Source organism: Chaetodon trifascialis, chromosome 23, assembly GCF_039877785.1.
Source record: "Chaetodon trifascialis isolate fChaTrf1 chromosome 23, fChaTrf1.hap1, whole genome shotgun sequence".
In the NCBI taxonomy this organism is placed as follows: Eukaryota; Metazoa; Chordata; class Actinopteri; order Chaetodontiformes; family Chaetodontidae; genus Chaetodon; species Chaetodon trifascialis.
The window spans coordinates 80,872-97,279 of NC_092078.1; the positions used below are offsets into that span (position 1 = coordinate 80,872).

Consider the following 16,408-nt stretch of genomic DNA (forward strand, 5'->3'; position numbering starts at 1 on the left):
GACAGACAGACAGACAGAACGACAGACAGACAGACAGACAGAACGACAGACAGACGGACAGAACAACAGATGGACAGACAGACAGACAGACAGACAGACAGACAGACAGACAGACAGACAGACAGACGGACGGACGGACAGACAGACAGACAGACAGACAGAACGACAGACAGACAGACAGACAGACCGACAGACAGAACGACAGACAGAACGACAGACAGACAGACAGACAGACAGGTACTGACGCCTCTCCTCTGTTCTTGTCTTTGATCCAGTGGTGCAGTGTGTTGGAGTTGAACTGCAGCGCCCCCTTCAGACCTCCTTTACACTGAATCTGCATGATCGTGAAACTGTTCTTCACCACCTCGATCAGACCCACACAGTCCCCGATGGACAGGCAGCCATACGGCAGCATGCTGACACACACACACACACACACACACACAGTTAGCCAGGTGTGATGATGTCACAGCAGCAGTTACTGATGATGTCACAGGTCCTCACCGCAGGTCCAGGCCCTGGTTCTGCCAGATGTTCTCCATGATCTTAATGATCTGCAGAGTCAGCATGTCCTGACGCAGGTCTGCAACACACACAGGTTACACACTCCATCATCACCATCCCTGTGCACACTTCTCCTCTTAGCATGGGTGCACTCTCCAGCAGAACCAGTGCTGTGGTTAGCGCTGAGCTAGCTACCGTCTCCGTTCTTGAAGATGATCTCATTGTTGGCGAAGAGCAGCTCGGACATGATGTCCGGGTTCTCCCAGTTCAACCACAGGGGGCGCTTCGCCGAGGACATGATCCTGCACTCCTCCAGCCTGAAAACACACACACACACACACACACACACACTAAGCTTCACTTATCTTTATTTCAGCTAATTTTACTTTGCTTCACTTAACTGACACTTCACACTTCACCTCTGACTCTACTTGTCAGTGACATTGCCACAACCATATGCGATACATTAACGCTCAGCTTGGACTCCCTTGAAAACAGTCTGTGCCTCTGTTAAAAAAAAAAAAGACTTGTGTACATATATTTATATTGTGAGATTTTTTATTTACTACTGCTACAGTTCTTCTATTGTCGTATTTTTTACTTATTTTCTTGTTTTTATATTATTTACTTACTGTCATATTCTTAACTTTTTAATTGCTTCTTCTTGATAGATGTGTCAGGCACCAACCTCACCAAAGCAAATTCCTCGTATGTGTAAAATCGTACTTGGCAATAAAGCTTTTTCTGATTCTGATTCTGATTCTGATTAATCCCGCACTCCTCCAGTCTCAAGGCACACACAGGGTTTGAGTTAGCCGGTGAACATGGTTCAGTTAGTTAGTTAGCCTGGTAGCACGTTAGTCAGTTAGTTAGTAGGTTAGCTAACTAGTTAACTAGCTAGTTCGTTTGTTAGTTAATTACCTGAGGTTTCCCAGCTGGTGAACGGGGTTCAGAGGAGAGATGAATCCCTGCAGAGCTTCCATGTAATCTGGACGAGACATGTGTTCAACCAGGAATTTCATCTGAGTCTGACAACCAGCAGAGCAACATATCATTATCAACCATTTAACACACGGAAACACATCACAATGAGCCACAGTGCAGTCACATCTTTAGAAATGTCTGACATTTAAAGGGCCAGTGTGTAGGATTTACTGGCATCTAGTGGTGAGGTGGCGCATAGACATTGACCAGGCCTGGCCAACCCGCGGCTCTTTGTCTGGTTTCATGTGGCTCTTATGTTCATATCGACGTTTGTGTTTGTGTATTTTTTTTTTTTAATGTGTGTGTTCGCTTCGCTTGAGTTCAATCAGTATTTTCATCAAATGCGCATGTGCGTGAGATGAAAATACCGCAAAGTTTCCCAGTAGGGGCAAAATCATTTGAGTAAACAATTTGTGTCAAGTTCGCTCTGAAAATGGCAGAGAAAAAATGCACAGCACAACCAAAATATGAAGATGAACACAGGATGTTTTTAACAGAGTGGGAGAGTTTCTATTTTTTGTTGAACGTAATGCAAGCCACTCTGCCTCATATGTCAGGCGTCGTTAGTGCATTTCAAAGCTTCAAATCTTCAGCGCCACTTCAGCTCACTCCATGCTAACATCGACCAGGAATTTCCAAAAGCGACTGAACTTCACAAGCACAAGTTGGTCCCTTTGAAAAGTCAGGCAGAAAAGACAAACAGAACAACATAACGGTACACTTTCAAGAGGAGGACTGGTTTGTAACATCTGATCCTCCTCTTCCTCCTCAGCCCCCAGGGCATCTGTGTTACAGAGCGCTGTCAGCTGATCCCTGCTGTAAACAATGGGTCCATGGCTCCACTCAGGATCCCTGCATGCAGTTAAATAATGGAAATACTCTGAGAAAGACCAGGGAAAACTCAATGACTTTAGAAACCACAGTTACAAGTTAAAAAGTAACTGCAAGAAATGTTACACTAAAGAGGGTAGATGAGAAAGCTCAGGGGGGAACGAAAGCCACTGCAACGGGGCGCTCACGTGGCGCTGGATGGAATAAGACAATGAAAACACACTTGAATATCATATTCCATTTCTGTCACCCAAAACTTACACACTGGAACTTTAAATCAACAGACGCAAGAGAAAAAAATGTCTGAGGTTTCATACTTTCTGTGTTTCATCCTTCTTCTCTTGTTTCAGTGTGTCAGTCAGATTCACGAGTTTATCCATGGCCTCCACCTACAACCACACACACACACACACACACACACACACACACACACACACACACACACACACACACACACACACACACACACAGAGAGTTTTATTATTGGTTGAAGTATGACTTGAGTCGTCTGAGTACAGCAACAAGACACAAGGCAGTTATACTGCATCAACAAGGTGTCTCCCAGACACGCCTTCATGTCCTGCCACGGCGTGTCACTAACTTAATTTCTTCCCTGGAGTCTCTGTGCTTTGTCGTATCGCAGGTTTCCGTGGGTAATGGCTGAACCTGGATCGTGCATTAAAGCTACGTCTCCTGCCAATTGTTGGCTTCCTGTAGATAAAGAGTCTGGTCTGTACCAGCTCTACATGGAAAGTGTCCTGAGACACCTTCTGTTGTGATTGAATTGAACTGAATCACAAAGAGCCACTAGATGGCAGCAGCTTCACATGAACGCAGAAACCCAGTCAGTGTGTGGAGGTGTTGCAGAGCTCACCTGTCTGTTCAGGTGTTTCAGATACATGCCACAGGCTCTGCAGAAAGCTTCCAGAAGCAGACCGAATCGACGGGACACCGTCTTATTGTGCATCTCTGACCTGAGAACAGTGTTTCTGTTAGTTTGAACACAAAATGAACGAGATTATCGACGACTGGCAAATCTTTATTTCTTGGTGATCCAGTGAGAAGCTGAGAAACAGAGATTAGATAAAGACAAACTCTGCAGTTCTTGGTGAACTAATCCTTTATTCTATAGGCCATGTTTCTCACTTGAGATGCCAGAAGAAGAAGTGTCCTATCCTCTGATTGGTCAGAGCTTTCTTGATCAGGAAACGAGCCAGTGGATTGTCCAGGTACATCTCATACTTTAACACCTGCAAATACACAATTGAGATTCTCAATTTCAGTTTGCTTTATTGGCATCATATGTAAAGACAAATCAAACAAAACAGTGCGCAAAGAAAAATAAAACTCGTTCTATAAGAACGGAATTATGAAGCAAACGTTTAAGAAGATCTTGTGTGTGTTCATGTGTTCTAGGTGTGAGTGTGAGCATGAATGGTTGTCTGTCTTTGCATGCTGCCCTGCGATCGACTGGCAACCAGTTCAGGGTGTACCCCGCCTTTCGCCCAATGACAGCTGGGATAGGCTCCAGCCCCCCCTGCAACCCCGAAAAGTGATAGTCAGGTATGGACAATGGATGGATTTATCTCAACCTTTACATAGTTATATAAGGCATTTTACTCCGGTCAGGTGTTTTCTCAAAGTTTAATAAGATTTTTCTTTCTGTTTTTCTGCTTTTCACTTCTTTTATGTTCAAATTGTATGGCTTGCTGTAAAACATGCCAGTATTATCAGGTGAAATGTCCCAGTTCCAAGTGATTTATGAGGAAGTGAGGGTGGAAACGCACCTGTACGAGTTGCAGCAGGTACTGTGACAGCTTGTCATCCGTCAGACCTTGCACCAGGCAGCGCAGAGCGAACTCTCGGACCATCGGATCAGGAAAGTTACAGTCCAACAATTCCAGAGCCGACTCAGGCTCCATGAGAGGCCACTCCTTCAACAAACAGTACATCTGAGGAAGAGGGGGATGAGAAGGAGGAAGAGGAGATGGACAGATGGCTAATGACATGAACTGAAACACAAATAAAGCATCTGACTGTGAAATGTGTTTTGTACCTGGCACACTTCGTCTCTGGAGTTCCATTTAACAGACAAAAGCAGCTTAGGAAGAGACTCTGGAATGTTTACACAGTAATGTCTGCAGAGAGAGACACAAAGGGACAGGCAGAGACAAAGAGATGGTACAGACAAAGAGACAGGCTGAGACAAAGAGATGGTACAGACAAGGAGACAGGCTGAGACAAAGAGCCACTAAAATAAAAGACAGGTTAGAGACAGGTAGACAAAAAGCTAAAGGCCAGCAAAGACACTTAAACAGAGACGGATCAGTTAATTAGTTGTTTCTCTGAAAGTCGATCTCTTTGTATAAACTGTCCACATTAAGCCACGCCCCTCACCTGTGTGTCCACATTAAGCCCCACCCCTCACCTGTGTCTCCACAGGAAGTCCTTCTCCTGCTCTGAGAGCTCATAGAGAGGATCTCTGGAGCAGAGAGAACGAAGCTGCTCTGCATCAGCTGGAGAAACACTGCTGTCACAGGCCAGACGAGTGCTCTGAGACAGAGACAGGTAGAGAGAGACAGACAGGTAGAGAGAGACAGGCAGGTAGAGAGAGACGGGAAGGTAGAGAGACAGGAAGGTAGAGAGAGACAGAAAGGAGGAGAGAGACGGGAAGGTAGAGAGAGACGGGAAGGTGGAGAGAGACGGGAAGGTAGAGAGAGACAGAAAGGAAGGTAGAGAGAGACAGACAGGTAGAGAGAGACGGGAAGGTAGAGAGAGACGGGAAGGTAGAGAGAGACGGGAAGGTAGAGAGAGACAGAAAGGAAGGTAGAGAGAGACAGACAGGTAGAGAGAGACGGGAAGGTAGAGAGAGACGGGAAGGTGGAGAGAGACGGGAAGGTAGAGAGAGACAGAAAGGAAGGTAGAGAGAGACAGAAAGGTAGAGAGAGACGGAAAGGTAGAGAGAGACAGAAAGGTAGAGAGAGACGGGAAGGTAGAGAGAGACGGGAACATAGAGAGAGACAGGAAGGAAGGTAGAGAGAGACAGGAAGGTAGAGAGAGACGGGAAGGTAGAGAGAGACAGAAAGGTAGAGAGAGACGGGAAGGTAGAGAGAGACGGGAACATAGAGAGAGACAGGAAGGTAGAGAGACAGGAAGGTAGAGAGAGACGGGAAGGTAGAGAGACAGGAAGGTAGAGAGAGACGGGAAGGTAGAGAGAGACGGGAAGGTGGAGAGAGACGGGAAGGTAGAGAGAGACAGACAGGAAGGTAGAGAGAGACAGAAAGGTAGAGAGAGACGGAAAGGTAGAGAGAGACAGAAAGGTAGAGAGAGACGGAAAGGTAGAGAGAGACAGAAAGGTAGAGAGAGACGGAAAGGTAGAGAGAGACAGAAAGGTAGAGAGAGACGGAAAGGTAGAGAGAGACAGAAAGGTAGAGAGAGACGGGAAGGTAGAGAGAGACGGGAAGGTGGAGAGAGACGGGAAGGTAGAGAGAGACAGAAAGGAAGGTAGAGAGAGACAGAAAGGTAGAGAGAGACGGAAAGGTAGAGAGAGACAGAAAGGTAGAGAGAGACGGGAAGGTAGAGAGAGACGGGAACATAGAGAGAGACAGGAAGGAAGGTAGAGAGAGACAGGAAGGTAGAGAGAGACAGGAAGGTAGAGAGAGACGGGAAGGTAGAGAGAGACAGAAAGGTAGAGAGAGACGGGAAGGTAGAGAGAGACGGGAACATAGAGAGAGACAGGAAGGTAGAGAGACAGGAAGGTAGAGAGAGACGGGAAGGTAGAGAGACAGGAAGGTAGAGAGAGACGGGAAGGTAGAGAGAGACAGAAAGGTAGAGAGAGACGGGAAGGTAGAGAGAGACGGGAACATAGAGAGAGACAGGAAGGTAGAGAGACAGGAAGGTAGAGAGAGACAGAAAGAAAGGTAGAGAGAGACGAAGAAGGGAGGAAAGACAGACAAGGAGGAACTGAGGCAGGTGAGGAAGAAGTATTACCAGTCCGTGGCAGTAGTTCTATATACTCGGTGTATGTACATTACCAGTCCTTGGCAGTAGTTCTATATACTCGGTGTATGTATATTACCAGTCCGTGGCAGTAGTTCTATATACTCGGTGTATGTACATTACCAGTCCTTGGCAGTAGTTCTATATACTCGGTGTATGTACATTACCAGTCCTTGGCAGTAGTTCTATATACTCGGTGTATGTACATTACCAGTCCTTGGCAGTAGTTCTATATACTCGGTGTATGTACATTACCAGTCCTTGGCAGTAGTTCTATATACTCGGTGTATGTACATTACCAGTCCGTGGCAGTAGTTCTATATACTCGGTGTATGTATATTACCAGTCCTTGGCAGTAGTTGTAGCCCAGCTCTCTGCTGATGGTCCAGTTAGCGTGTTCTTCTATCTGCTGCTCATCAGGAAACACAACAGTCTGATTAAACCAGGAGAACTCGAGCTCCACACAGGGAGTCTCCTGCAGACAACGAGACCATCAATCAGTCATTTGATCAGCTGACAAATATGCTGTCTTCATTGTGACAGACAGACAGACAGACAGACAGACAGACAGACAGACAGACAGACAGACAGACAGACAGACAGACAGACAGACAGGCAGACAGACAGGCAGGCAGGCAGGCAGGCAGACAGACAGACAGACAGACAGACAGACAGAAATAGTAGGTGTTGTGTACCTTGTTGGGATTAGAACCAGCAACTCCAATGGGATTTAAGAGGTCTTCAAGGCCATGAGGGACCGGCCAAAGACTGAGAGCCACTTTACCAGAAACCAGAATGTCCGTATAGTCAAAAAAGTTAACGTTGCCCCAGGCCAGAGGACAGTGCTCCTGACGAAGGGTGGACAGACAGACAGACAGACAGAGTTTGACTGAGACATTCTTTCACTGATTCCTTTCTGTGTGTCTGTATCCTGGTCTCCTTTCTTTCCTACCTCCTTGGCTCCTTTCCTTCCCTTCACAGAGCAGATCGACAGGCAGAGTCTGGCTGAGCGAGGGAGGTCAGCCAGGTAGATGTCATAGGTCAGCCACTCGTTCCACCTGGACACAGACAGACAGGTAGAGAGGCCAAACAGACAGACAGAAAGACAGGCAGTCAGCGTGAGAGACAGGTGGTAAGAAAGAAATAAAGGTAGTCAGAGAGACGAGAAAATGAAGGAGACAGAGAAAGAGACAAAGTTTAGTTCCAACAATGGTTACGTCTCATCACTGGAGGCTTCAGTGTAGGGCTGGGCGATAGAACGACAGCGATACGTCTCGCGATAGACACGTCATCAATATCAATAAAAAATGCGTTCGATAAAACATTCGATAATTTTTTTTCTTCGTTGGAAGAAACCTGAAGTTGTGAAGCGAGGTTAGTTGCATGAACAAAGGCACCCGCTCTCAGGTAACTGAGCAACGTAGGGAGTGATCGCTAATCAGTGAGAGAGACACGCTAACAGCCAATCATGTAACATTATCAAGTTCGGTTGCGCCGTGTCGTTGTCTCATGTTTGATGCTCCGCGAGGAGTGAGATGAGAAATGAGAACCAATGACTGCGCTCACTCTTTGGAGCGCAGCAGCACCGACAAGCAGCTGACCACCATGCAGAGGTATCTGCTTCAGTGCCTGATGACAAATCATCTAAAAGAAGACGTAACGGAGGCAGCGGCATCTCATACAGCTAAAGACACGCTTCACTGAGCACTGAGGAGAAGCCAGCTTACAAACAGCTCTTATAATAAAAATATAACTGAACAGTTCATGTATGTTCAGAGGAAGAAGAGCGACTGAAGTTGTTCTTATGTCTAGGCTGGTTTTATAGTTCAGTCAGTGTTACTGTGCTGTCATCATGTTTGTTTGTTTGTTTGTTTGTTTGTTTGTTTGTTTGTTACTGATGTCAAGTTTCTGCTATGTTTCTAAAACACTGCACATATCTGAAAACATTTTATTCAGCAGAAGGTGAATCAGTTTGTGAACTTTCTGCACGAAACCTGCAGAAAAAAAGTTCTCAGGTTTCTCTGTTTACATTTTTACACTTTTTTTTTTTTTTTACATTTATTATTTGAGTGTTTTCCATGGTTGTGTTGACATTTCCTTTCCTTTCTGCCTTGATAGCTGAGGGATTATAATCAGAGGAAGGTTCAATTTAAACTAAAAATGTTTAAATTGAATGTATTTTTCTCCTGGTCCTTATTTTAAACAGGTCATAAAAAATATCAATAATTATCGATATCGACCGATATAAAACACTAATATCGCAATAGAGTCTTCAGCCATATCGCCCAGCCCTACTTCAGTGTGTGTGTTCAGTGTGTGTGTTCAGTGTGTGTGTTCAGTGTGTGTGTGTATGTTCAGTGTGTGTGTTCAGTGTGTGTGTTCAGTGTGTGTGTTCAGTGTGTGTATGTTCAGTGTGTGTGTTCAGTGTGTGTGTTCAGTGTGTGTGTTCAGTGTGTGCGTGTATGTTCAGTGTGTGTGTTCAGTGTGTGCGTTCAGTGTGTATATTGACTGTGTGCATGTTACCTCGGGTTGGAGCAGGGGACTCTCTGTGTATTGACATTGTCACAAAGTGGTTCTCCACCGTGATAAATACCTGTCCTCACATAGATCTACATGCATGCACACACACACACACACACACACACACACACACACACACACACACACACACACACACACACACACACACACACACACATACACACACACGTTAATACACCATTAGAGACAGGTATCAGGTCTGTAAGCCAGGTTGAACTCTTACATTACACTTCAGGACGCCTCTACACCTGTACTGTTAAAAACACATTTTCAATAAAACGTGAAACTTAACGTTACCTTCACACTACTGTGGCAGCAATTTTAAATTTTGAAATTTTCGTTCACAAATAGACACAAAACGACGGAACATAAAAATACCAGAAAGAGCTTCAGAACAACTACAGATCTGTCGATGGCTGACTGGACGGTCTCACTGACTGATGTCATTTTGATGGGCAGCACATTAAAATCTAAATGGTTACTTTCTCCTTCGGAAAAAAATCTAAAAACATACTTTAGGGACACAACAGCTACCAAAGTATTGACAATGAAAAGGACGAAGCAGGATTTGGACCATTTTTGGTCAACAGGGCTGTTAAACTGGGACTAATGGCGTTTCACGAGAACATGAGAACACAAGAACAGCAAATGGAAAATGCACTGAATTCACTGCACAGAGCGTTTCTACCTTAACAGACAAAGCACTTTCCAGCACTGCCTCTCATTCATGTGTCCAAGCTCACATTCACACATCAATACCCTGCAAGGTGCTGGCCTGCCCGTCAGGCCTTCTGTCCACATGACGAGGTCTTTCTTAACGACACTTTGACAAGTGGACAGAGGAGTCAGGCATTGATGGACATCCAGAGCACAGACAGACAAACCTTGTCGATGTCTCTGATGTTGACATTGACATAGGTGGCGCAGAGCAGTCGGACCCTCAGCAGAGTGTTGAAGGCCCACAAGGAGCGAGGAGGAGAACCATCACCTCCTCCTGGACAGGGAGACGGCTGAGGAGTTCGACGACTGAAACACAAGCAGAAATCATCGTCTACCTGGCTACAGTGCACATGTACATCGATACTAATGGGCTGTTGTACTGTTCCAATCCTACAGACCTGTTCTATCCCTAACACGTCTTTTTCCGGTTCCCCAGTATTACTGCTGCCTGTTTGTTCTCCTCTGTCTGTCTAGCTCAGTGTTTCTCAAGTCTGGTCCTTGGTGACCCACCCCCCCCCCCCACCCGCATGTTTTAGATGTTTCCTGCTCCAGCACACCTGATTCAAATGAGTGGCTCGTCATCAAGCTCTGCAGTGGCTTGATGATGAGCTGATGAGTGGCTTGATAACAAGCCAATTGAGAAACAATGGTCTAGCTGAGTGTTCACCTACACCAGGCCTGTCCAAACTATTCCACTAAGTGCCGTGTGGCTGCAGGTTTTTCCTCCAACCAATCAAGAGGATGCAATCTGACCAATCAGCTGTCTGAAGACTGAGATCAGCTGATGAAATGAGTCTGGTGTTCTGCTGCTTGGTTGGAAAGAAAACCTTCAGCCACTCGGCCCTTTGTGGAATAGTTTGGACATGCCTGACCTACACCCAGCCAGCTCCGCCTCCTCAGGTGCACACCTGACACGCATGATCCTGATTAAGGCACAGGATAAAAGGGGAGCACTCTCTCCTACCTGTGCCGGATTGTCCTGAATCCCTGGTGGTGTCTTTGTTTGTGCATTGTGAGTACTAGATTAGATCTCCTCTCCCTGTGATTTGCTAATGTAAACTGTTTTTGGACTGCCACTTAAAGTGTGCTTTTAGTGTCTTCTGCAGCGTCAGTGCAAACCTTTCCTCAAACCCGCTTCATCAGAGCTTCCTTTGTTTCTCATCACTCCTTTTGAGTGCGTTTCTGTTTCAGCCATTGTGTTTAAAATAAATTGTGTTATTTTTTATTTCTCTGTCTCTGCTCTTCACCTAAATGTGTAAGCCTGACATGTACCTGTATGAAGGGGTGACAAAGCCTGAGGCAGGTAGCTGAGAGTAGAGACTGTCTTTGGAGACCAGCATCAAGTGAGGAAGACGACCCACTATGATACAGGAGCGGATATACTGCAGAGACAGATGGAGGTTGGACAGGTAGAGACCATGTGACAGGGTGTATTAAAGAGCCTGTCGCTGAAGGCTTGTGTTTTCAGAGTGAAGTTGTTACCTTGTACTGACTGAGAGGATATTTTTCCAACAGGTACTCATCACAGCCACACACCTGACAGGTAGACAAACAGATAACCGAGTCATGCTTGTGTACCCGCAGATGTACTGTTCCAGGTACCCCTACTACTCAAGACACAGGCAGACAGACAGACAGGTGAGTCTTACACACAGATGTACCTTCAAGATGCACTTTCATTGGTACTCCAGGACACAGACAGATCAGTGAGTAAGACAGACAGATGAGATCTACAGACAGGTGTACCTTCAGGATGTACTGTCCCCGGTACTCCTGGACACAGACAGACAGGTGACAGACAGACAGACAGGCAAGACAGACACAGGTGAGTCAGAAACACAGGTGTACCTTCAAGATGTACTGTCCCTGGTACTCCTGGACACAGACAGATTGGTGAGACAGACACACAGGTGAGACAGACATACAGGTGAGACAGACAGGTGAGACAGACAGACAAGTATACCTTCAGGATGTACTGTTCCTGGTACCCTGGACACAGACAGACAGGTGACACAGACAGACAGGTAGACATACATACAGGTGTACCTTCAGGATGTACTGTCCCTGGTACTCCTGGACACAGAGGCGGAGCTGTTGAGGTGAGAGGTGCATTGACCGGCTTTTCTTCCTGATGGACTCTGCTATAAGCTGCTCAGGTAAACTCTCATGACTCACCTGTACACAAGCACAAATAACAGATCATACCTTGATGTTTGTTCTTCCTACAGTCAGGGGAACATTTCTCCAAATCTTAGTGGCTGACATAGATCTTCAATTTCCTTCTCAGATTGAGACAGGTTGATTTCTTATTTTGTTTGATCTCACTGATTTTCCTATATCAAAGACAATTGTGTGTAGTGAGTAGTTGTCTGAGTACTTAGTGCTTACTGTATGTGGTTTGTAGTTAGTGTGTAGTTAATAGTTGTGTGTGGAGGTCAGAGTCCAGACTACGTTTGCTCTCCATTCACAAAGTAATCCATTCAAAGTGAGCCAGAATCTGAAAGCACAAATTCCTAGCTCAGCAATTCCCAGTCAGTACGAGAGCTGCTGACACTGCAGGTCCACAAAAATCTGAGAACCTTAAAGGGTGAATGTGCAAAAAGCTTCAGCTCCAACACATCATTCACCTGACAGCATGAATTTGACACGAACCAACACAGCTTTACCTTCAGGGTGTATTTCTGCTTAGAGTTCGATGGGGACACAATCACCCAGATGGTCACAATCAACCTCCCTGCAGGTACAGAGAGACAGACAGGTGAAAGAGACAGGGAGACAGGTAGAGAGACAGGTACGGAGAGAGTTACAGAGAGAGACAGGTACAGAGAGACAGACAGGAACAGAGACAGGTATACCACAGATATAGACAGAGAGACAGGTAGAGCATCGTCTTACTTTGGTTGATTATGCAAAAGATATCAATTCTAACAATAAAAATGTTTTCTTCCCTTCCAGTTTCCCAGAATTCACAGTTTTCTTCAGAACGGCACACCTGGAGGCTGCCTACTGGTCAAACAGGCTGAGTACCTTTATCCAGCTTGCTGTAGATGTGTTGTGGGAGTTGGGGGCTGGATTCCACATTGGGGGGGTAAACATAGAGCGCCTGACTGTGGGCCCCCCCCGCCTCCCTCTCCTCCATGGCCTCTCTGCAAACGCTCAGTATGGAGCGGCGGAAGTCCTGAACCTCCGGGTCCTTCATCATCTCAAACTCACAGACCGGCATTCCGATGGCAAACCCTGCACAGAGGTGAGCTTTCAGTCTGAGTGTGAGGGAGGGGGAGGATGGGGGAGATGGTCTGTCCCTGTTTTGGAACCAGCTTAACCAGCTTTGGTCTTGTATTGAGACCAGCTACTCCTCTTTGTCACTATAACTGTTTGGACGAGTGCCATTAATGACGTGGTCTTTTATCAAACAGTGTCTGGCTGATGCTGGATGATGAGATGTTTGCTGACTGGCCAATGGCTGTCCAAACATTTGATGGTTGGTGATGACGTGTTCAGTGAGGTTGCCCTGTGATTGGCTGGCGAATGGTCCATGGTGTACCCCGCCTCTCGCCCGTTGACAGCTGGGATAGGCTCCGGCCCCCCTGTGACCCCGAAAGGGATAAGCGGCATAGAAAATGGATGGATGGATGGATGGATGGATGGATGGATGGATGGATGGATGGATGGATGTTCAGTGAGGTGTGTGTTACCTATCTCTCGGTTCAGGATCTTCTCCTCCCGGTTGCCGAGTGGCTCGATGACCTTCAAGATGGGGTGAAACAGTCGGAGGTCACACAGCCGCCTTGTTTCATCATAAAACTCCTCCCTCTCTGCCTCCTGGGTCACGCCCACAAAAATGTAACACGACTCCTCCTGACCAATCAGAGATCAATTATTACCACTTTTATCCCTGGTAATAACAGATGTAAGAGGCAGGGTCAAAGGTCAAATAGTGATGCACCTGCAGCAGGTGATACAGTGGGTGCTTCCTGGCCTCAGTGAAGAGTTGCTGTTTAATGCTGGTGAGAGGAGTTTCTCTGAGACACTCCAGACTCACCATCATCCCTGGAAGACATGAACAGACCATGAGAGAACAGAACAGAATAGAACAAAACAGGACAGGACAGAACAGAATCAAACAATTTAAACAATTTCCACTTGGGGATCAATTAAGTATATCTGATTCTGATTCTGAAGACAGGACAGGACAGGACAGGACAGGACAGGACAGGACAGGACAGGACGTAGAACAGATGGCAGTAGAGGACAGACAAGACCAGGACAGAACATTGAACAGATGACAGAAGAGGCCAAACAAGACCAGGACACAACCGAATACAGAACAAAACAGGACAGAACAGGACAGAAAATAGAACAGGTGACAGAAGAGGACAAACCAGACTAGGACAGAAAAGAACAGATGAGGAATACAGAATAGAATACAGAACAGAAGAGGACAGAACAGATCAGAATACAGAAAAGGACAGAACACAGAACAGAAGAGGACAGAACATGACAGGACAGAAGATGGAACAGAAAACAGAACGGAACAGAACAGAATATGACAGGACAGGACAGGACAGGACAGAATGCCAAGTGCTTGCTCATGAGGGAATTGTTGGGTCTGTGTAGATGAAAGAGCTTGGCCAGCTCTATATGGAAAGTGTCCTGAGACAACTGTTGTTGTGATTTGGCGCTATACAAATAAAATTGAATTGAATTGAATACAGACCTGAACAGAACAGAATAGAATACATGACAGAACAGGACAAAATACAGAGCAAAGTTGTACCGTTGGGTAGGCAACAGTCCACCAGGATGCGGGGGGGCATCAGGTGGAGCCCCCACAGCTCCCCTGATGATGGCCTGGGCACCATGGCAGCCACCAATCACAAGCTGCCTCACCTCAGCACTGGGTTACCTAGACAGACAGACAGACAGGCAGACAGGCAGGCAGGCAGACAGACAGGCAGGCAGGCAGGCAGGCAGGCAGGCAGGCAGGCAGGCAGGCAGGCAGGCAGACAGACGGGTGAAACTAGTTAGGTCCTTTTCAGCCCTGGTTGGCTGTAAAGTTGGATCTGTTTTGGTACCCACAGTTTAAGCCTTTCTGACTGTGATGACCCTGACCTTGGAACCATAGTGGCCCGTTAACCTGGACAGGAACCACATTAGTACTCAAACCACATTGTGCTGGTATTCCAACAGCATGGCTCTGTAGTAAAATAGTCCGGCTGCTAAACTGGCCTGATTAGATATGGGGCTTCAGTGTTTTGCAAATCATCACATTCTGCTTCTCTTTACGTTTTACACGGTGTCCCAAATATTTTGGAAACAGGGTGTACACTATATTTATTTCAATGTTACTTTGAGGTGAGTGTTGATCGCTTCCTTGATTGTTTGTGCCTTAAAATGTATTCGAGGATGCACATTTACCCCTTCAGTTTCACATGTGCAGTAAGTAAATGTTTTCCTTTCACCTCGGCACTGAGGTAACTGTTTCTGCTGACTTTTTTCATGTCTTTGAACCCTAGATATTTGATCAATAATATGAACAATAATTTAAGAAGACATTGGCTGAATGTATCATCTTTTTGAACGGATAAGAGTTTAAATCATGAATAATGAACATGGAATTTATTATGAATTATACACATGTACAACTTAAACATTAAACACTAAACAATTATTTATAGGTTTGGTTCATTAACTTCAAGAGGACTGAAGGAGAAAAGTCTGCACAGTGGAGCAAATAAGGGAGACCATGGCACATGTGGTCATACAGTGACCAGCAGGTGAGCTGAAATACTGGCAGAAGTTTCCCACACCCCAGTGCCTCAGACTCTTAGTGGCCGCCCAGCATGCTGCCATGCACATCATCAGCACCTTCATCCTCAACATCATCGCTGTGGTTCTCATCTGCACCATGGAGGTGCATGGAGGTGGCTTTGAGAATGCATGTCAGATGAGACATGCAGGTGGCGTTGATACACTCTCCAGCACTGGCTGAGGATGCCAGCAATGTGTCAGGCACTGAAAAGGCAGTAGTTGAATACTGGCTGATCCTCTGGCAGGCGTTTCCAAGAATAGGAACAGAGGGGAAAGGTTTTCATCAGGGAAGCCTCCTCAGCCACTGTCAGAAATGGCACCAGTCCCAACGCATGTGCTGAGTAGAGTGGCATGGTGCTGGTATATTCATAGTAGCAACTTGAAGGGTCCCAGACGGGATCTGGAGAAGATGCGTCCAGAGACGTCTCAAGAGAAACTGTGCGTCTGCATCCACCAGAGTGAGGACAACAGAGAAGGTGCTCTTATAAATATTAAAACTACAACTGGAACCAGAATTTGCTGGTGACTGAAGTACAACATGATTCCCCTCAAGTGCATAGATCCATTTTCTTCTGCAACATCAGGCACCGTTCCTCCAGAGCTCCTCAGTTGGAACTGGCATGTGGGTTTCTCTCATTTGTGTCTTGATGATATCACAGGTGTCTTTCACCAAACTGGCCACGGTTGACACACCAAGACAGTGTTGATGGTTGAGAAAGAATCCCCAGTGCTGAGGAATCTGGCGGAGGTGGGAGGAGGAGGTATTGTCTTTATCTAATAAACAATATTAGAAAACAATTTGATCCACAGTTGTGCCTGTAGGTAATGATTTTCTGAACTAACTGATATTATTTGATTGCTCTATCAGTAATAATAATGTCCATCTCATCGCATTTTCTCTGTATACTCTAGAAATTTCAGTCATGCCTTGGTAAAATCATTACACATAAAGGAATAATAATAATAAATTTTATTGAGAAGCACCTTTCAAAACACTCAAGGACACTTTACAAAGTGG

The 16,408-nt window shown here is 45.9% G+C and overlaps 1 protein-coding gene across 2 annotated transcripts in view; it reads right to left on the minus strand.

Annotated features, from left to right (window-relative positions):
* The window catches only part of LOC139351178 (phosphatidylinositol 4,5-bisphosphate 3-kinase catalytic subunit alpha isoform), a 29,044-nt gene that overhangs the window by 5,235 nt on the left and 7,401 nt on the right, over window positions 1-16,408 (minus strand). The window contains exons 2-24 of one of the 2 annotated variants that reach the window (XM_070992937.1): window positions 14,357-14,485; window positions 13,526-13,629; window positions 13,275-13,437; window positions 12,607-12,816; window positions 12,246-12,313; window positions 11,626-11,754; window positions 11,062-11,115; window positions 10,852-10,961; window positions 9,744-9,885; window positions 8,842-8,927; window positions 7,271-7,376; window positions 7,014-7,166; window positions 6,662-6,793; window positions 4,748-4,872; window positions 4,376-4,457; window positions 4,107-4,271; window positions 3,466-3,569; window positions 3,194-3,293; window positions 2,637-2,708; window positions 1,426-1,532; window positions 700-821; window positions 505-583; window positions 246-416 (exon numbers count right to left, since the gene is read on the minus strand). In XM_070992937.1, the coding sequence (XP_070849038.1) occupies window positions 246-416; window positions 505-583; window positions 700-821; window positions 1,426-1,532; window positions 2,637-2,708; window positions 3,194-3,293; window positions 3,466-3,569; window positions 4,107-4,271; window positions 4,376-4,457; window positions 4,748-4,872; window positions 6,662-6,793; window positions 7,014-7,166; window positions 7,271-7,376; window positions 8,842-8,927; window positions 9,744-9,885; window positions 10,852-10,961; window positions 11,062-11,115; window positions 11,626-11,754; window positions 12,246-12,313; window positions 12,607-12,816; window positions 13,275-13,437; window positions 13,526-13,629; window positions 14,357-14,441 (2,669 nt within the window). In that variant the 5' untranslated portion in view covers window positions 14,442-14,485. The remainder of the gene's footprint in view (window positions 1-245; window positions 417-504; window positions 584-699; window positions 822-1,425; window positions 1,533-2,636; window positions 2,709-3,193; window positions 3,294-3,465; window positions 3,570-4,106; window positions 4,272-4,375; window positions 4,458-4,747; window positions 4,873-6,661; window positions 6,794-7,013; window positions 7,167-7,270; window positions 7,377-8,841; window positions 8,928-9,743; window positions 9,886-10,851; window positions 10,962-11,061; window positions 11,116-11,625; window positions 11,755-12,245; window positions 12,314-12,606; window positions 12,817-13,274; window positions 13,438-13,525; window positions 13,630-14,356; window positions 14,486-16,408) is intronic. The other variant, XM_070992938.1, reaches the window with a different exon arrangement.